Raw genomic sequence first — 21459 nt, 5'->3', positions numbered from 1 at the left:
AAGTACTAAAAGCTAAATTAGATTTTTAAAAATGTTAAATGTTTTCAGAAAAAAATATTTTTCTTAACATTCCATATTAAAAAAAAAAAAAATACTTTTGAACTTAGTATCCATTTATTCTATTAGGAGTGAAAATAGCTCCCTCTTTGATTTAAAAGTATATCCTTTTTTCAATGTAAAAATAGTCATTTAATTAAAAGAATGATATGAAGATACATGTGCAATAACACAGTAATTTCCATTGAGACAAATACGGGTTTATCATCCTCTATCATTGGAATGGAATTCAATGTCTCGCAAGTGCAGTGCACAAGACGCCATCAGCTAGGCAAGCAGTCACCAAGGCGAATCTCAAGACAAGTGAAAAAAATATATATAATAATGATGAATATGCATCGGCCTTTATTTTGGGGCTCTACAGGCTCAGAGACAGATTTTGATAATATGAGACCACAGGTGCTGAAATATTTTGAGGCTCCTCCTCTTTAAACTTATTGATGAAAAAGGAAGTAGCATGGATTAAACTTATTTGAGTTTTCAACTTTATCTTCATGCTTGTTTTGCAATACCTTTATGCAGTTGAAAGACCATTCCTAATGCATTTATAGCTTTTATTTCTAATTTGTACAGAGAATGTACCTTTTATCGATACAATTTCTATACTCTGCCATTTTTTTAAAATGTTTCTATACCAAAGAATTTTGTATTTTGTTACAAATATATATATATCTGTTCCTTAATGATTTTTATTCCTCATAATTTCAAGAAAATAGATCAATTTTTATATCAAGGTTATTTGACCAAACCCTGGTGTGTATGTTGTAGCGTACGAATGTGAAGGCAGAAAATCGGGAAGAAAGGCCATGAGTAAGTACTCTGAACTTATAAAGTTTTAGAAAAAAAGTTTGCAATCGCAGTGGCTTAATACCGCTAGAAAAATTAGAGTTTGTACAGCAGTGAAATTACAAATACAGTGAAATCAGAGCAAGACCGATTAATAAATTATTACATTGGTACCGTCTCTCAGTTTCTTCATCTTGGATGCATGCGTATATAATCGAACAGATAAAAAAAATATAATTTTTTACTGCCCTTCAGTTTTATTTTTTAAGCTACATTTTAAACAAAAATAAAAGAATGAAGTGACAGTGATTTCTTTCGATCTTTGTGTTTTTCTAAATCGGATGGACATATCAACGTGCAAGCACTCGAGTTTTATATGAAATAGGAACAAAAATTTTAAAAAAATATATCCTTAATATATATATTATTTTTGTTTTTCTTCATTTAATTCTTTTTAAAAATGTAAACTTATTCAATTTAATCAACAAGAATGGTGTCCAGTAGACTTTTCCAGCATAATCTCTAGTAAAGATGTTCCCCCTTTCCTCAAAAAATCGTGGACTTTGGCAAGGTCGAGAACGCCACAAGACGCCCGCACATGAGAGTTTTATGCTTTATAATATAGTGAAGAAACTGAAATGCCCTTTTATGCCCCTGCGTTGTGAATGCCTTTTTTTCCCTCAACCGACTGAAGAAAAAATTTACCCAGAATTGTAGTTTTAATATCAAGACCAAATACCAAATTATATTCATCGAAATCGTTGCTATCGCGTTTAATGAATTCAAATGCTCACTTCTTTGAAAGATTTAATTCTAAATCCAATAAGCATTTACACTTTGGATGCTTATTTTGTGTACTAAATTTTATTCATAAAGCTATTTACGTTTTGTAGCTTTCGAGTTCACTTGTTCTCGGGCAGGCAGGCAGATAGATTTTAAGTCAACGGATTTCATTGAAATTTGATAGAAATCTACAGATTCGATGAGGGCCACATACCAAATTTCTCAAGGCGTTTTTGAGTTATCGTATTATTCATATAAAAAAACATAATTCCCAAACTGTGCTTTACGAATTCAGGAAAGTCTGAGATGTTGCGATTTGTCTGAATGAAGGATTCGAAAATTTTTGACAATGAAAATATTTTCTCTTGATGAACTTCGTTATAAGAGAAAATAAAAATGGGCTTGAGTTCATAAATTGCTACATGTTTAATGAATTGTGATAAATTTTATTATAAACAGATTACTACTAAGGGAAAATTTTATATTCTTTCTGTTCGAGCTAAAATAGACATTATCAACTTCCTATAACCTGAAGACGAAATAGATATTCCACACTTTAGCGTATTTTCTGATAAAGAAAAGTAAGGTAAATAAATATTTTTAAAAGAAAATTATAGAAATATTAATGCCAAATAAATAAAATTAAATTTTTATCGAGATGTAGAAACGCGCATATTAAATTAGATTAAATTTATACTTTTGATAGGTAATAAAAGAAATAGAAAAAAAAAGAGTAAAATTTTGCAAATATAGAAAGGTATATTGAAAAGCAGCAAGTTTTCTTGCTTTTAATTGAAATAACTTGTGTATAATTTTAATACCATTTTAAATAAATAAGCAAGACAGTTGACTCACACTATTTCCACAAATAATTCTGTTTTAAAAGAGAAAACGATTTATCTCGATTTTTATAGCAAATTTGCTTTTTTCAGATTTAAATGGCTTTCCTACAAATAGCTTTTCTCTAGATTTAAATTTGGAGAAAAATAAGCAAAAAGCAATTAAAGAATTTTTTACTTAAATATTAAATTGCTATTTGTAACTTATTGCATTTAAATTGTTTCCACTAATTAAAAAAATGTGAGATATTATTTCCACTAATTTAAGTGATTTGACGTTAAATGAACGAATGAAATAGAAGTACCCGGTTTGAACAATAATGACACTTTTGGAAAAAAACAAAAGACAGAATCGCCTTAATACCGGCAATTCTGATTCTAGAAGAAAAGAATAATAGAACTGCAGCAGCAGAGTTCGATAATTAATGTAAATGATTACTATTCAAAATTAATCATGTTCAATTAAACAAAAGACTAATCAATATTCTTTTTATGCTAATAGTTTATAAAATGATAGCCGCCTTCGGTGGCAGCGGTTCACGCACAATACAAATAATAATAATTTTGGCTATATGAACTGTATTTAAGCTAAAAAATTAAAAATATTTTAAAACATTCCCGCACAATAAACATAAACTTCATTATAGTTTTATTTTTCAATAACTTTCGAAATGGAAGTAGTAGAAGAGAAGCATTAAAGATGACTTATCTATCATGATCTTTCATGTGAAATAGAAATTAGCGAAATGGAATCAGTAGAAGAGACTCGGTAACTGATTCATTTTTTCCCCTTATTATCTAAAATAGATTGTTGTTAGGTTTAGTTACTTTTATTAAAGTTTAGTTATTTTTTAAAAAGTTATTTTAGTTACTTTTTAAAAAAGTTATTTTAGTTACTTTTTTATTAAATAATTACAATTAATATAAATATGTATGTACATATGACAGAATTACAATATTAAGTAGCAAAACAGAAAGCAAATTTCCATTCATATATATATGGTTTATTATGTAATCTTGGTGACAGATTTCGCTACTCTATTTAAAGTATTAAAAATTAATTAATGAATTAATATTTAAAATTACATAATGAATGAAGAATTACGTCAAGTAATATATATATATAAATTTTTTAATTGAATTCCTACTTATTTTCTAATATTATTTATATATATCTTATATTATTTATGATGATTTATGTTACTGGATATCGCGTCAATAATCTCCGAGCTTAGAAATTACTGGACCAATTTAATTAATTAATTAATATTTGAAAGAAAACTGCATTAACATCAAGTGTCATCCACTACAAGTTTATAAAAATGTATTTGAACTTGAGTGGATGAATAAAAAGTACTTTATTAACGATTGAAAATTTGAACAAGATATATAAATATATATATAGGCAGAGTGTGAAGTAATAGTAGGAATTGAAAAATTAAATGAAATCTCAATGCATTTTCATCATAAATTTCAAAATTATTAGGGAACAAAAATAATTTATATTCATTTTAAATTGAAAAAAATTATTTTTCCAATTATGCTCCAATTTCCAATCAACATTTTAATCTCAGTGCAACCTTTTACTGTATTTTTAAAAATATTTTACAACATATAAGTTATAATTAAAAAGACAAATACGAATAACTCAAATCTTTGCATTGCTTTTGCAAATACCTCATTCTGGATATTTCTTTTATTGTTAATGATAAAGATATAAAATTACAACTTATTTTTTTAATAAAGAGCGAATTTCCATTTAAAGAATGCTTTTACTATACACTTTGAAATTTTCTGTATTTAAAGTCTAATTTCACAAGTAAGCGATGATGAACATTTTCCCAGTGCATCTATTTTTAAGCACTACTAATGCAATATAATTGGATATATAAAAGTATACTATCGCTCTTGCCGCTAGAGAATTACGTTTTTATTGTAGTGCACTGAATTTTTTTATTTTTTTCATGAATTTGAAAATTTTTTATTGTGTTAACCTCCGAGTTATTACGTAAATGAAAAAATAATAATTTTTGTAGTAACTGTGAGCGAAAGAATGCAAACTATTTTGTAATGCCTATAAAGTTTCAATGCTTCAAGATTCTATATTTTATACATGTATATAAGACTAAACAAAAATTTATAGCTCCAACGATTAAGTTTATGTGTTAGTTGAAGTTTAAACATTTCCATTTTTCAAATTAAAGTTCACATTTTAGGAGAGACGATAAAAAATTAGGGAGATGCTTTGTACAACGAAACGGTATCATGTAAAGGTTTTTAAAACAAAACGTATTAGAGCCTTTAATAACAAGTTTCATAAAGTATACAGTAGAAAGTTTTAGCAGTCATTTATTTCAGCGAACCACCCGATATCTAAAGGTGGTTAATATGGAATTAAAAAATTATCAAGAGTTTCTGAAGAAAATTTAATTTTTTTCCATCCTCTAATAGGTAGCAATATTTAGTTTTGTGGATATTTATACTATTGAGAGCTAGTTTGCATAATGCGAGGAAATTAATGTATAATGCTGGAAACAATAATTCATATATTACGCATAACGCAAACGCGATAACTTAAAAAAACGCATAGATTTAATTATATAGAATTTGATATGCGATTTTGTGACAAATTTTTGTTTCAGTCGATTGGAAAGAGCGTGTCTAAGACACAAATTTTGTTTTCGGGTGCTATAAAACGTATGCCAGGAAATAATCGCCCCAAAAATAGTCAAAGATTACACGATAGATTCAATATAAAGACAATTCGCACTAAAAGATCAATATTTCTTAACAATTTTTCAAAGCCTCACCCCAGGTTAACAGTTTTATATGGGGTGACATTCAGTGTGATATCATTGAGAAGATTGAACGCAATTTATAATGCGTAAAAATATTTTGTGTGATAATTATTTTTAAATTTATTAAAAAAAATGTCAACAAATTTGGGAGCTTTGAATCAGATTGTCGTACAATGAACCGAATAAAATTTTACAGAGCAATCTTAATCTAAATGGTCATAAAATATATAAAAATCAAAATGAAATATTGTGGGAAAAAAATCTTTAAAATGTATCTGTGCAAGCTTTTTTTTCTTGTTCTCTTTCACTATTTCGCAGAAATTTTGTCCCAAATTAATACATATTCGTAAATTATGAGAGAGCCATAAATAAAAAAAAAAAGAGTCAATTCAAAACAAAAAATTTTCTATATCAAAAGTTTCTTGACTCAAGAGAATAAACCCGAATGTGTATATAGATTGAATAAAGAAAATGTCTTTCTGACAAGCCATTGTAATACCGATTTTTGTAGTTTTATTGAATTTTTTTCCCTTAAATTATTATAACAAGTCAAATATGATTAAAATCGGAACAGCCGTTCTGGAGTTATAAATGGTGTAACTAAATTGTTCATTGATTGTTAGGGGGTACGAAGTTCACCGGGTCAGCTAGTATATATAATGTAGAACACAATTTTTGGGCAGGTTCGTGACCAAAGAGAGAAGACACAATTTTCAATTTCGGTTTTATTCCACCCCGAGGGGCATAATCTATGTACAAGCAAGAAGCGACAAGGTACGTCTACATTACAACTCAAGAGCGAACATAATGTTTATCCCCATGATTATATACTGCGAGATTCTAATAGGGATTTCTTTACAAGTGTCGATTTAGGTAAGAGAATTATAGGGATATTTTAAAATAATTTATTTACATCCAACAAATTTTTATCCCTTCACTCGGAGTGTGGGAACTTGTCGATTGCAGCAATTTTACAGAGCTTCTGTTGCATTAATTAAAAAAAAAAAAGGAATTGGATCAGGAAATAAGAGAACATTTTAGAATTAAGTTAATATGGGTTAAATAGAGATAAAAGGAAATTGGATTTAATTTAGAGATATCATTACATATATGTATTAAACGTAACATTAATATACAACAAAAACGTTATATTACTTTATTTTCTAATATTTACTTACTGGCCATATGCATGTGGACAACATACGAGAGAGAGAAACAGAATATAAATATCTTTCAACTATCATAACCTTCACCCAAATTAATGTCAAATTCCAGATGTCGCTTAATGTGATCGTTGTTAATGTTAGCATTCGCTTCATATTATTAAAATACCCTAGTTCACGAATTGCCGTATTCAAACGTATCTAAAAATATTCGCCTAGCTTTCTGCATCGCTTATCAGTTTTGAAGGAGAGAATTGACCAATCAGCAGTTAAGGACGTTCACAGAATTTCCATCATCTGAAAATAGAATCTGGATTAGATTGAAGGCACAGCTTCACTATCACGTCTAACTTGAAATCTGTTGAACAACCATAAATTAATATTGCCCGAAGTTGAATAACGAAAGTAAAATGAATGGGTAGTATAACTGATTATTAGCATTTGTCAGTTGGAAAAACTTCACGGGTATGAAAGGCCACCTAAAATTAATCAATGCAACACTATCACGCAGTTGAAAATTCCAGTTTCTTCTTTGGAAAAATCGCGAGAATGAAAAATGAATCTTGTTTATATTCAAGACCCAACAGTAAACTTCGAATATTCGGATAGGACAACAGTGCCGAAGGGGAAGAAAAAACTCGATGAACAAACGAAATGCATCAAGCACCTGATATTTTGAATACGGCTGGCAGCAACGTTCAATAACTATTAAAAAATACATGCAAAGACAATATATGAATTGAATTAAGGAATAATCGCCATTTTTCAATTATTATTTTTGAAACAATTATAAAAGACCTGAGATTAGCGTCTTTTCTTGACTCTATAAAAATAGACTATTTTACACAATTCGGTTCTTACCAGTCGGTTAATATGAATTTCGGCAAGACCCGAAACAATCGCATTATAAACAGGTATTGTATCAATCAACTATAAAGATTAGTGGCGATCATGAACACTGAATTATTTCAGTTTCGCATAAAAATAAAATTCCGGTTGGCGAGCCGGAAACTGTATATATACATTCCCATTTATCCAAGATAAAGGCAAATATACCGTTTATCCACAAGTTTTGTTCCTAGGATATCGAATGCAAATCCCCAACATCATCTATTTTTAGAGCCAAAACTTTACCATGTAGACATAGAACCTTTCGAGAACATGCAAATAAACTTGTATTACGATGTCGTCCCCCCGTAAGTATTGGCTCGTAAATTCAAAGGGGTGGCAGATATGAAAAACTTTTGCATTAAGGTTTTTTAATAACTAGATGTACCCGTCAAAATGCGCTTTTATACTGTTAATATACCAGATAGGCTTAGCACAGATTAACTAAGGAAAGTTGCATTATCAAATTCCACGAACATATCTTCTCTAATTATAGTATTTGTGAACAGTCAAATCAAAATTAATCATTAAAATTGATTGAAATAAATCTATAATTATATGAAAATTCTTTTTACAGTTTTGTATAGAAATAGGCAGTGCAAATTAATAATTAATCATTATATTATTACACAATTGTTTCAAGTAACCAAATTAACATCCTATTTTTAACTTGCACAAGAACTATTTGGAGATTGACTATGCAATAGCAAATTGTGGTTAGACGACATCCCATTGTGCAAACTTGGATGCCAAATCTGCCTGATGTACTTAATACGCAAGGCAATTGTTTCACAAATTATAATGATATAAGTGAAATTTACAACAATTTCTCAGATTTATGGATCAGGATTATTAATTTACCAATTATTTAAATGCACACAATTGGTCATTTCCTAAAAACTGTAATTTAAAAATGAAAATTTTACAAAAGTATTACATTTTATAGACCTTGCACATAGTAAAGAAAGTAATACTGCAGTTGAATCTATTTTATTTGCAACGAGTTCAGTTTTGATGCAGAGAACAAATATTTAAAGTACAATACAATAGACAGCTCGTAAATCTAAACGCAAAATTAATATAAAATCCACAGAGAATTGAAGTCAATATGCTGCTATACTTTATTTTTTTTTTATAGAAAAGAAAATGTTTCAATTTTTAAATGTGTAAAGGGCATTCAATAATAATAGTTCTCAGATCACTGGAATATTTTTTTTACTTCTACTTCTGTTATCCTTCGAAGACTGGAACAAAGGAGAGTACAACAGACTGTTTAGGACCTAAAGTAATTCGATTTAATGGTACTTTTGGATGTTCCCCTTCTACTAAGGGACCCTCCATAATATTACTGCTTCGTACTTCCACTCTTGCTGTTTCTGGCAAGTAACCACTCGTACCAGTGAAATCTAATTCACTTATGGAATTGCCTAGATTTACAACAACTAGATAACCTGGAGAGCCTTTCCTGACCCTAATTAATGAAAAGGTGTCATTTTTTACAATGGGATAATCATTCAGCCCAAAATTTAAGGCTGGCTGACCCCTTAGTGCTAGTAAGCGACTAAAAATCTTCATATGAGAATGTGGATCTTTTTCTTGAACCTACAAAATAAGAAAAATAATCCATATAAGAAAAACAGGTAAACACAAATCAATAATTTATAATAAATTCATATGAACCAACTACACTTCAATAAATAGGTCAGAAAACAACGGAATATTTTATTATTTTAGTTCAAGAAATATTTGAAAAATCCAATCAGGAAGCATAATTTATTTAAATAACTCTTTTTACTTTCTTCAGGTAAAGCCAAACAGCATGACTGTGTCTTTTCTACACTAAGATGAAATTAGTTTTGTTTCAAGATAAATTTGGAGAAGCAATATTATGCTGCTTATAATCAAACAGTTAAACTAATCTTGATAAACATTTTATTCAACAATGTTTTTATATTGTGTGTACAGTAATTAAAACAATGATTAAAATGTTAATGGAAACTTGTAATCCCCCCCCTACTTGGCAATTATTTAGATGTTCTCTTTATGCCAAATATGGTAGCTATGTTTAATGATCTACTCCGAAAGATATTTTAAATAATATTTGTACCTAGTATGTCATCTCATATAATTTGAAGAAATAAAATTATGGAAATAACTATAAACAATGTCAAAAGATGAATTGGAATTTTCTTATAGAACTTTTACTCTATCTACATCTTTATGAATACCATTAATTTAAAAATCCATTTATTCTTAAGTTTTGTTAAACATCACTTGCAAAATACTTCATATTGGTATTTATGACCTTCTGCACCCGACAAAATATTTCATTTTTTAATAGAAATATGCAATTGAAAACATTAGAAGTCTTAATGTTCTCAATGTTCCTAATATATTAGCATATCATACAGTATATGAAGTAGTACATGCAACTTAAAAAGAGAGCTTTTGATGCAATATATATATATATATAATATTATATATAGGTAGCTGAATTTGATGTCATAGATAAGGGAAGAAATAAACAAGGGCATTTTAAATTCTCTTTTTATCAAAATACATGTAATTTCAAAAATACATGATCCTATTTACAAATAAATTTTTTCATAATCCTTGAAGCACTTAGGGGAAAAAAAAAAAAAAAAAAAAGAAAATTTTCTATATAGAGGGTATCAGAAGTAAATAGTCTATTTTAAAATATAATAATTTGTTTACTCTTAATATCTATAATAATATAATTTTTTTAGATTTATATGCAAGTCTTAAAAAGTATATATGAAAAAATTCAAGAAAGAGCAATGAACAATACATTTCATTATTATAAATATTATGGAATCATGAAATCATTTTCCCCCTTCAAATTTACTATTAGGTGGTGGTATTCAAACTGATTAATGATTTCAAGTTATGAAAATACTAAAATAGTGTGTATTGTCATCAAGAACACAAAATTTCAAAATTCTAATATAGCAAGGAAGAATCTAGAATGGAGGATTTGACTTCATTTGCTTTGTTATTAAAATTAATACATAATCTAATTTTATCAACAAAATCAGTGACTAATTACTTCTTTGAGATAAAATTAAAAAAAAAAAAAAAAAAAACCCAAACGATATTCAATTTGTCTTACTACTTCCAACAATAAGGAGATATGATAATTTATTATTAGGTATTGGAAAGAACCTAAGGTTTTTTTTTTAATCAATTATAAATTATCAAAGGATTACATTCTTGAATTATAAAAAGGTTCCCCCACAGAAACTAGGGAGGAAAAAGCTGATGTTTTAGAAGTCTTTGTTTTTAATATCATACAAGTAAAAAAATACTAAAATTAATTAATCTATGATGTTTTTGTTTAAACATTCTTACCAATACAGGCAACATATCAGAAAAAACTCACCTCCACATTTACGGTAGTGTAATTTGGATGTACAGGCAAAGTAGTGGTTTCATTAGTAAAACCAGCATAAGAATCATTATTCCAAAGCATTACAGTTTGAGGTTTAAGTTTCTGAGAAAAACCAAAGCCATGAGTAAAGCATAGTTTTGCAAGCAGCATAAGTATTTAGTAGCATTATTAAAAGCACAAATACATTTTAGTAGAGAAGCAGGATGCAAAATCATGTGGCAAGATCAAGAAATTTATTAGTAAATTAATCAAACCTCCATAAACTATCAGTTTACTGGATATGCAACAGCACAGTTATAGGCAGGAAGATGAAACATGTAGAGAAGACCAATTTCAAAATTTAGTATAAGTTGAATGATTTCAGTAAAAGAGTCAATACATTTAAATAAAATATTTTTAGGAAAAGAAATTTAAGGATAATTTTATAATGATTGTTTCAAAGCTAATAAAGAATTTCCTTCACCTATATCGTTTATAATTACTGCTTATTTTTTTAATAAAAACTTCTCTCACAAGGAAAAAAAAAAGGGGGGGGGGTATCCTAATCTTTTCATGCACTCGCACAATCAGAATAAATGAACTGCTCTATGTTTTATTGTTATAATTTAAATAAAACAGTTTCAAGCTTTTGAATTCAGAAACTATACTTGCACATGGAATTTACATGCAAAAATTATTCCATCACTGTTAATAGGCCCGATCATCTAATTCATATTCTTAGTCCCATGATAGTGGATTTTGATTAAAAATCCATTTGTCTCTCCTTAAAGATATTCAAATTTCAAAAATTTAAAACCATTAACATTTATTCAGAAACTTTTAAATGTATTTTTAGTTCTCTATAATACAGATTTAGAAAAATGTCCTTACCATCTGAAAGTTTAATGAGGTTTGAATACATTAATATATTTAGATCAAAGTAACATTCAGAGAGGGAAAAACAAGAATAGCAGTTTTAGTTAAAGTTTAACCCTTTATATCGTGAATTAATTCAAAAGTAACTTTCTAATTTTATTTTTGAACTATTCAATTAACTTTAAGAGCATTCTTTTTATGAATTAAAATAATTTACATCTTTAATTGCCATTTATGTTCATGCATATACTTTTAAGAAAGAATCATATTACAAAGAGAAATATTATGACATTATATTCCAATGATACTTAAAATTGCTAAAGGGTTAAAAAATAGCAGGGTATTAATATTAAGTTTAGTTAGGATTTTTTAAACAATTAGAATTAATCTTTTTCATAAATCTGATAGCTGAATATCAAAATTTTAGACATAATAAAATTATGTCAGAAGCTTATCTCTGGTGTATATTTTTCCCGAATTTAATGAACCTAGAAAAGACAGACTATCTACTTTTTTTGAAAGAGATTAATGTTGAATCTCTATTTATGTCTTCAGTTTCTTTCAGATAATAAATAATCAATTAAAATGATATAAACTAAAAAATTATTTTTGTAATTAATACAGAGTATAAATTGTCCATATTTTTCATACATGCATTAAGAAGTAGGACATTTAATTTCTGTTAGAATCCAACTCTTAAAAATTTTAACTTGTAAATTAAGAAGGGAGGGGAATTCAGAAAATACTTTCCAGATAAATTTAACAATTGGAACAAAGCAATTAAATACCTTATTTTTAGTTTCTGCAGGAATATCTGAAACTCCCAATTCATCACCATAGTAAAATAATGGTGTGCCTTTAGCAAATGTTGCAACCATATGAATAGCATCAACTAAATCTTCCCCAACACGATCTTTTAATCTTGGCACATCTTTACTTCCAACCTATAAAAAAAAAATGAATTTTTAAATTGATTTCTATTTCTTAGTTGTCATATTTGAAAGCATAAGAATGTAACAAAATTATAATTAAGAAAAGAGCATTTCTAGTTTTACCAGTAATGTTGGCCATCCAAATGATGGTACATTCTTAATCCACATATCTAGATGGTCCTTGAGTTCATCTCCTGTAATAAGTTCATTTACTTCAGTGAAATGGGTATTGTAAGGCAATTCTGCCAAGGCATACGTTTCATTACCGTAATACAACATGGTAGTGTTCATTGAACCAGATGTTTCTGCCATCAGGATTCTGAAATGGGAAAACATGTTTCAATTAAAATTGTATAACAACTTTGAAGGACTTTATGCAATAAAATCTTAATTTCAAGTAGTACAAATGCAGTTTTTAATCAGAAAATGTGACAACAGCTACATAAAGAGCCAATATTATAGAGAACAACTAGATTTTGATATTATCTTGATGCAAATGTAACATAAAAGACGATTAGTTTCATATCTTAGCAACATATTTTCATAAATTTCTTTATAATTATAAAAATGCATTATGAAAATTTTAAACAGAGAAAACCATATTCTAATTTTATATATAGAAAAAAGTTATATTAAAAATTCTTATGTCAAAAACTTCCCCTTATCAATGCTTAATATATTTTAAAATGTTTAAAAAATCTTATTTAATGAATTCTTATTAACCGTAAATTTTGCACATTACAAATTGAAATTCAAGAAACTCGCAACATGATCATAAAAGATGACATACAACTGTTCAAAAATTCAGATTACTGCAGACTTACTTTGGCAATGTAGAAGTAGTGAAGTTGGTAATGATATGTTTCCAATCTGCAAACAATCCCAAATTTTCAGGTTGATCAACTGTGTAGATATGATTAATTTTATTGTATTCTCTCTATAAAAAGCAAATTACAAGATTAAAATACTTTACATAACACACTTTAATATAACATACAAATAATTTATAAAGAGTTTTTTTTTTTTTTTTTTTTTTTTTGTTTATAAACAGAGTGAAAAACCCAAAATTACAATAAAAAGGTTTGAATATCATGGAAATTCTTTAAACACTATATCAATGTTAATGAATTTAACAATAAAAACATTAAATCAGAGAAAATAACCAAAATAAAAAAATTTAAAGCATTTTTATTTATACTATTTTTGTGGAAAAAAAAGTTTTAAAAACAGTTAAGATTTTTTAAAAACAGTTTAGAGTCCAGAATCTCATTTATTTATTGTTGCACTTTTATTATTATTATTATAAATAAATGAATCAAACTTAATTTCCCTACTTTTGAGGTATGCAAACAAGCCGAAACACAGAGTCTCTGGAACTCTGTTTTATTAAACAAATTTTCCTGCTTCAGTTGCATGCTTTTTCTATATTTCGCTATTACAACTGCACATATTACATAAAAATGTTGATGTGGTACTTGAAGAGCTATGTTCATTGACATACCAAAATATTTATAATTGCATATTCTGTTAAGACAAAAGTAAATAATTTTTTTAAAGAAAAAAAAATTACTTTTAAAACAAGTCTTAAAACTATTCTGTTATAAATATTGTATAAAGCAAATCAAAAGCTGCAATATTTCATGGCTCAAAGTAACTGCCGATAAATTCGTAGACTTTAAAAATAGAGCCTTAACATTTTTGATCCTTAACCTATTTAAAAAGACTACACATTTTATTTATTCATTACTTTCTACCCAATATAGATACATCATTATCTAAAATTATTTTCCCAAACAACTTGCATCAAGCTTTATGCTTTTTGGATAAACAAAATCTATGCTTCCTTTAACATTATATTAGAGGTTCACTGTGTTACTTAAAAAGCATGCAACAAGGTGCTAAATAAATGCTATTCTTTGTTACTAATTTATATTATATATATATATATATTATATTCTAAACTACATGTTAAAAAATGTTTTGTTATTCTATAACATATACATTAGTTTTAATGCAATCTTATAACCAAATTTATTAAAAATGTAACATTTTACACGACGTAAATGTTTAATAAGGATATAAATAGTCATCTAAATACAAGTAATAATTAGAATTAAAAAAATCATAAGTTCCAATATCAAGAAAACCAAACTTACTTTACTCTGCGACTTAACAGTAGCTACAGGCTCATCCCGTAAATCCGCATCCTCAACTAAATGACTAGCTGCAACAACTTTGAAGCCATCAACACCTTTTTCTAGCCAGTGTCTGATAATATCCTAGAAGAGAGTCAAGTGAGAATTAAGTAAACAATCCAATAAAATAACCATTTTTAAATATGGTTGAAATCTTTCTATACAACTGAATTCTGCAAGTCTTCAGATAATGCAACCAAAATATTCGCAATAAATGCTACATTTTTTTAAAAAAAAGTTACCAATAGAAAGACGTTATTTTATGATTAAAATATTTTTTTAAAAACATCAATTTTTAAAGCCCATCTGTTATATGATTATAAAAAAAAACAGTATAGGTTAAAATATGAAAGTTTTAAATTCAAACTTCAGTAATCCGTTAAATGTTGCAATAGGAAAAATTGTGTCCTAAAATTTAATGGAATCCTAATTATACATCAAGAACTTGCATATTTCAAATATTCTGAAGAAATTCAGGAAACTTTAATATAGAAATAGAAATTATAAATACATTGCGTCTTTTGTTCATTAGAAATAAATATATGTTTGAATAATAGTAATTAAAATGTAGAAATCAATTTAATTTTTAGATCCATTTTACAGCTAAAACATGCATTTGTTTTAAACTGCACAAAAAGTTAATAAAATTAAAAACAGCCTTTACTATTCAATGAAATAAACTTCAATTTAGTATAAAACTGAATTGGAATAAACCTACCAACTTTTAAATCATTATGAAAAGAATTTTTAGATACTCAAATATTACAATAATGACTAGCTCTAATATTTCAAAAGTGATACAAACACCCTCTGTTTTTGATTGGCACATTACTTTGATCAAAAATAATTATCAAGTATAGATTTCAAGTAATTTTAAAACCAATTTACCCTCAATTCTTGCTTTACAAGTTCATTTCTCAAATTGAGATCTGGAAGATTTTCTCCAAATGTGTTAAGGTAAAACTGTCCTCTTTCTTTGTTCCAGGTCCAAGCAGATTCACCATTAACATTCAACTATAAAAAAAAAATTTATTAAAAAGTTATATATTCCAAGAAATTAACTAAACCATTTAATAAATTAATATTCCACCATTTTAATTCAAGTTGCAACTAATCAAATTACTGTTCAGCTAAAATTCTATTTTAGCCATATAAATAAGTTATTTGAATTAACTCGTAAGAACAATAAGTGAAGTTGCTTTTAATGTTTTAAAGACAGCAAATTTCTCCACAAACATCATTAAAATACTTTACATTAATGAAGAAATTTATTCCAATTTTACTTCTACATATAAATAGGGAAAGAGAAGTATTTAACATTAACCCTCACACAAAAACATAGGTTATTTTGGAATAATCTGCATAAATAAAACAACCCTTAGTTTCACAGAATTTCTAGTTTGTCTTAAAATAAACTGTACAGACTAAAAGATTGATTAAATAGGAAATCTGAAAGATCATTTTTAAATTGGGATATATCATATCCCCGACTCTCCGACCCACCCTAAAGCACACGGATTAAAAAACTGAATGACCGGACTGCCGCAACAGCAACACTGGCGGGAACTGTAGTCGAGTCCTAAGGGCCACGGTATAACCCTTCCCAAAGGAAGTACGTCCCGTCATCGATAGGAGGAGCCACATCTTCCAACTTTTTGTGTACCCTCCAGGGTGGCGAGATCCAACCACCATACCGGAAACATCTCATCCTCATTTCGAGGTGCCCCCCCCGGTCTATATATTGGGGTATGTCAAACATACAAAAAGATCCAATTTTAAAAAATTGTTATATTGTTTCAGCATACCCGACTATCTTTAAAAGTTTGTAACTGATTGCAAAATACTATACATTTTAAATCCGAGCAATTTGTTCAACATTATAATGGGAAATTCATAAATTTTTTCTTTACCCAGTTATTTGGGGGAGTGGATTTATCCCCAGATGGAGAATCAGCCCAAACATAGAAGTCTTTATATGGCTCTTGACCTTCAGTACTGGCAAGGAACCATTTATGTTTATCACTGGAGTGATTAGGAACAAAATCAACCACTAATCGAATATCTACAAGAAAAAAGATAAAAATTAGTAGAAATGAGTAGTTCATAAAAATTTCAATTCAAAATAAAAGTTTTCATTGATGAACGAGTTGAAATAAAAAAAAAAGTCATGTACAAATTTCAGAATAATTTGCAGAGTGTATTGGACATTAACATAATCATACTGAAAAAAAAAAAAAAAAAATTAATATTTTTTAAATATATACACATTATATAGAACTCAAGTAAAGTAAGAATTCTATTTGCAAGAGCTTTATAAATTTTTAAATACTGTTTTTTTCTATCAAATTGGGATATAGCAATACAAGAAATGAAATATTAGAAACTTCATAGAGATTCACAACAGCTTCAACCTAGTCCAAATATGGGACATTTTAATTTCCATTCCTATTTCTAGTCTTATAAGAAGTTTTGTTTCATTAATTTTTTTTATTTCTGAGAATTATAATTCAAATAGCGAAGAAATTATTCTGACAAAACATAATGATATTTTAAAAGACTTAACTGCAAGAATTGATTTGATCTGTAAAGACATTACAGACAGATCTCCAAATAATGAATAATATTTTAACAGATTTTCTTTTAAAATCAATAACAATTTTCAATACAAAGTTTATATAGTTTTGTTTTATTAACACAGATTAATAGAAATAATTCTTATCGAAGCTATTGAGCCTAAAATTTTGATCTGAAACCAGGATCTAAAACTCAAGAAACAATAAAACAGGTAATTACAAGTCTGTTTTCAAAAGTGTATTTATGCAATCCATGTCTTATCAAGGATTATTTAAATTAATAAAAGGTTAAAAAAAGGATGAGAAAAAAAAAATTCAGGTTAAAACAAAAAATAAGGTTCTACTTGATAACAGAGTTGAAATATTTTAAATGAAATGGGTACTAAATGGAGAAGAGGAAAGAAACCAGAATTTGATAGAGATAATAATGCTATTCCAAGTTAGATTTGATTTCTTGATATTTTCATTAAAGCAATTTCTAATTATCTTTTAAACATATTCAAACTATATATATATTCAATAATTATTCTCTATTACAAAGTAAACAGATTTTTTTTTTTTGAGTCTCGTATAAAGCAGGCACATTGGAATATGATTATTAAAGATCAAGAATTTTATATTCATAGTTTCCTTAAATATCAATTTTACTACAATTGTTAGTAGGAAAATATATTCTTTAATAAATACAAGAGAATTTTTAAAATTATAATGAAATTTTAAAAAATAAAAATTAATTTATAATAAGGAATAATAAGCCTGAAATTATACAAGGAGAGAAGAATAAACTTGTGTTCCCAATCTTACCTTTTTCTTTGAGTTGCTGAACAAGTTCATCAAAATCAGCCAAAGAACCAAATCTGGCATCAACCTCATTATGATCAACAATACCACCTTCTTCAGATTTGTAAAATGCACTCAACATCAAAGCATCAACATGCTGTTCTTTGAGGTAGTCCAGTTTAGAAATAAGGCCTATATATAAAAAAAAATATATAAATGAATGTTTTAATCTTCTTCACTACAAATGAAACAGTTAAAAGAGTTTTTTTCTGGCTGTATAAATTTTTAGAGCAAGCCCTGTATATTAGTAAAATTTCTATCACATTAACATAGTCGTATTAACACAATGAACAAGGAGAAAATAAAATCGCACTAAATATCAACTTTCATTTCACCTTTAAATTATAGACCAAACATCATTTAAAATTAAATCTTTTTTCCCCAGGTCAGGCAAAATTACAAATGATTTAAATTCAATTAAATTCTTAAGTGGTGATAAAAGTTTCTAAGAAATTTAGGAATTTTATTTGCATCTTACTTAAATTTATTTGTTCTTAAAGTCAAAAAATGTTCAATTTATTCTTTTAAAAAAAAAAAAAAATTCAAACTGGCTTAACTTTTTAAGAACATTTAGAATTAGACAATAAGACACTTGCAAGAATTATTGATTACAAATTTGAAATCAATTTTATTTATTTATATAGTTTAAAATCGTACGAAATAAAATACATTTAAAAATATTAAGTAATAACTTCTAAAACAATTTTTTTTATAAATTCATTACCGTCTATTAAGGTAAAGAAACCATTGTACCAAAGGGGGGGAATCGAAGCATTAATTAAAGAAGTTAAAATAGATTTTTTTTAGAGATTTAAAAAATATATCTCGCTCAAATCACGTTTTACAATCGTTTTCACACACACACACACACACACAAAATTAAAGCGAGTGCAGAAAAAGAAACGTTGAGAAATTGTAAAACTAATGCATTTTTCAGCAACCCCAACTATTAATCTTTGGTCAGAAGATATTTGTAAGTATAATAAATATTTGCAATTAAAAAAATAATAACAGAGTGATAAAAGAAAGGAAGGACCGTCTGACCTTTTATGTCTCCTACTCCGTTTCCATCAGAATCTTGGAAGGTTTCAACATCAACTTGATACATTGCCGCTTTCTGATACCATTCAGCAGTAGGTGCAGGTGGGCACCTAGGTGCTTGGATAATTATTATAACAGCACCAACCAACATTCCAATCCATGCTACCCAGAAAAGGATGAAGAGAAACATGCGAAGCCTCACCCAAAAAGGCTCGTTGGCATATTTCATCAGCTCTTCTTTGCCCATTCCTACGGTTGTTTGTGCAACATGGATGTCGATTTTAGCATCGCCATTTTTGCCATCTAAATTGACAGAAGTGAATTTTACTTTTGAGGGATCATTTGCAGTTAACTTCTCTTTAGCTGCTGCCTCATCGTCCATGTCTACTTCTTCATGTTGGTCTCCGCCATTGCAAGCGGCCTGTTCTGAATTTTTATCCATCGTTGAATTTCCAGTGGAAACAGTCGGGGACCCTAAAAAACAAGATTCGTAATGTAAACTAAATGTTTATGCAATTATATTCGGTAAAAGACAGGATACTTTATAACAGCATAAGAATGGAAAGGACTACAAAAATTTACATACTATCTCCAGGACTGAACTGAACTAAATGCGACTGCCACGCAGTTGCCAGATCTAGAATCCGAAGGAGAGATTCAGAAAGTAAAAGCCGTATTACTGCGCATGCGCCACATACACACAAAAGAATTTATTTTCTTACATTTTTCCCAATTATAATGTATTTAATTTGAAATTTCAAAGCAAATATTATATGTTTCCTTTTTAAGAAAAAACTTAGGTTTTTGTATAGTTTGTTTTCAAGGTATTGCAAATCAGGACATGCATTCAGCATTTACTCCATTGATCCAGATACAGATCGACTTCCTTCTTTTATTTATTTTTAGTTTCGTTTTATCATCCTCTAGTGCGGTGTGAAAAAGCAAACGGCAGATGGTGAGACGGGGTAATTCTGATTGGTCAGTGGTTGAATTCTAAATTTTTTAGTCACTCATGCCAACTGAATAATTATTAGTGGGAATACAGAATTTCACAGAAAAAAAGGAAATAATGGTGAAAGAAGAAAACGTTGTACTTTTCTTAACATTTTGGCAATGATGCAATCATTTTTTCATGTTGCTGCAGCTGTAAAGGAAAGGAAAGGAAAGAAACTAAATGACGGTTTTAAGAGATTTAAGGATGGGTATGATATTTATAAGGGATACGATACAGAAAATCTTCACTTGTCAAGTTTCTTGTGAGAAAAATAATTTTCTCTTCATTTAATATAAATCATGTAATAAAAAAATTTCAAGATAATTTTAAATTGATATTATTTAATTAAAAAAATTGCCTCCCATAAAATAATTTTTTTTTCCTAATGTATGATTATTATTTAAGTTCGAAAAATATGAAATTTTTAAAAGATTTTTCAGATTTAATTTCCGTTAACAGTGAATTTTTTTCCTGTATTATTATTTTTTATATAAATATATTCCACTTGCTAAAAAAAAACAAATATCTTAGTTTTTGAACAATTTACGAAGCTTATCAGCATTAAAAAAATTCCTGGTACTCCGGTGCAATACAATTCTATTTCCATGTATTTTAGCATAATTTGCAATTGAAATTATATTTTAATAAAACTTTTTTACCTTTTTGCACATTTCCGTCTTCTAAATTACTTGAATTGCATACATTATCTGAATGTTCCATTTCAAATTTTACCACAGATTCAAAGATTTCAAATAAATTTGAAAAAACACTTAATTATTTTTTTCTCTACTTCATAACAGTATAAACAAAAGAGGAACATTTAATTCATTTCTTACAATAAATGGTTGCCTGATTACTTTTTTATATTGATAAAGATGCGTTATTCTTGATTATCATCTTCGATATTGTTCTAAAGTTGATAAAGAATAATTTTATCATTGAATTCATTGTCAAAGATTACTGAAATACTCAAGAATTATTTTACGTAACAAATAATTGATTATCTGACTTCATTGATTATTTTATTTGGTTAGCACACATTAATCACACTTTTTTTATTTCATACCTGATGAAGTCTTCCTATTGATTGATTTGCAGAATTAGTCAGTACAAGTAACAATAATTCTCCACATATTTTTAACGTTAATTTCATCCTTATCGATTAATTAACTGTAGGGTAAATATATCTGTATATGAGGAAGAAAATATTTGGTTTCTTTTCTTTGCTTTTAAGAAATTTCTTATACCAGTTTTTTTTTCTTTTATTGATGTGATCAAGATAAATCACATTACCAAAAGTTTCGTT

General features: G+C 27.7%; 1 protein-coding gene across 2 annotated transcripts; it reads right to left on the bottom strand.

Moving 5' to 3' along the window:
• Positions 1-8288: 8288 nt before the first annotated feature.
• On the bottom strand, positions 8289-19904 carry LOC129983950 (alpha-glucosidase-like). 2 transcript variants are annotated; one of them, XM_056093681.1, is made up of 11 exons: positions 19746-19904; positions 19163-19633; positions 18083-18250; positions 16616-16767; positions 15594-15719; positions 14667-14789; positions 13335-13447; positions 12634-12829; positions 12367-12522; positions 10715-10825; positions 8289-8916 (listed from the first exon to the last, which is right to left on the bottom strand). In XM_056093681.1, exons 2-11 carry the CDS (start codon positions 19599-19601, stop codon positions 8545-8547), a joined length of 1956 nt encoding a protein of 651 aa, XP_055949656.1. In that variant the 5' UTR covers positions 19602-19633; positions 19746-19904; the 3' UTR covers positions 8289-8544. The 2 variants fall into 2 exon arrangements, with proteins under 2 accessions (XP_055949656.1, XP_055949657.1); XM_056093682.1 differs by lacking the exon at positions 10715-10825.
• Between the last annotated feature and the right edge of the window lie 1555 nt (positions 19905-21459).

This window comes from Argiope bruennichi, chromosome 9 (genome assembly GCF_947563725.1).
Source record: "Argiope bruennichi chromosome 9, qqArgBrue1.1, whole genome shotgun sequence".
Lineage (NCBI taxonomy): Eukaryota > Metazoa > Arthropoda > Arachnida > Araneae > Araneidae > Argiope > Argiope bruennichi.
Note: the sequence above shows the minus strand (reverse complement) of the source record. Positions and strands in the feature narration are given on the sequence as shown.

Excerpts from the sequence above, each read along its gene's own strand:
- LOC129983950 (XM_056093681.1), bottom strand. The coding sequence starts at position 19,601 with ATGGATAAAAATTCAGAACAGGCCGCTTGCAATGGCGGAGACCAACAT. Across the intron at positions 18,251-19,162 it reads CGGAGTAGGAGACATAAAAG|GCCTTATTTCTAAACTGGAC; the intron begins GTCAGACGGTCC and ends TTTTATATATAG. Across the intron at positions 8,917-10,714 it reads ACACTACCGTAAATGTGGAG|GTTCAAGAAAAAGATCCACA; the intron begins GTGAGTTTTTTC and ends CTTATTTTGTAG.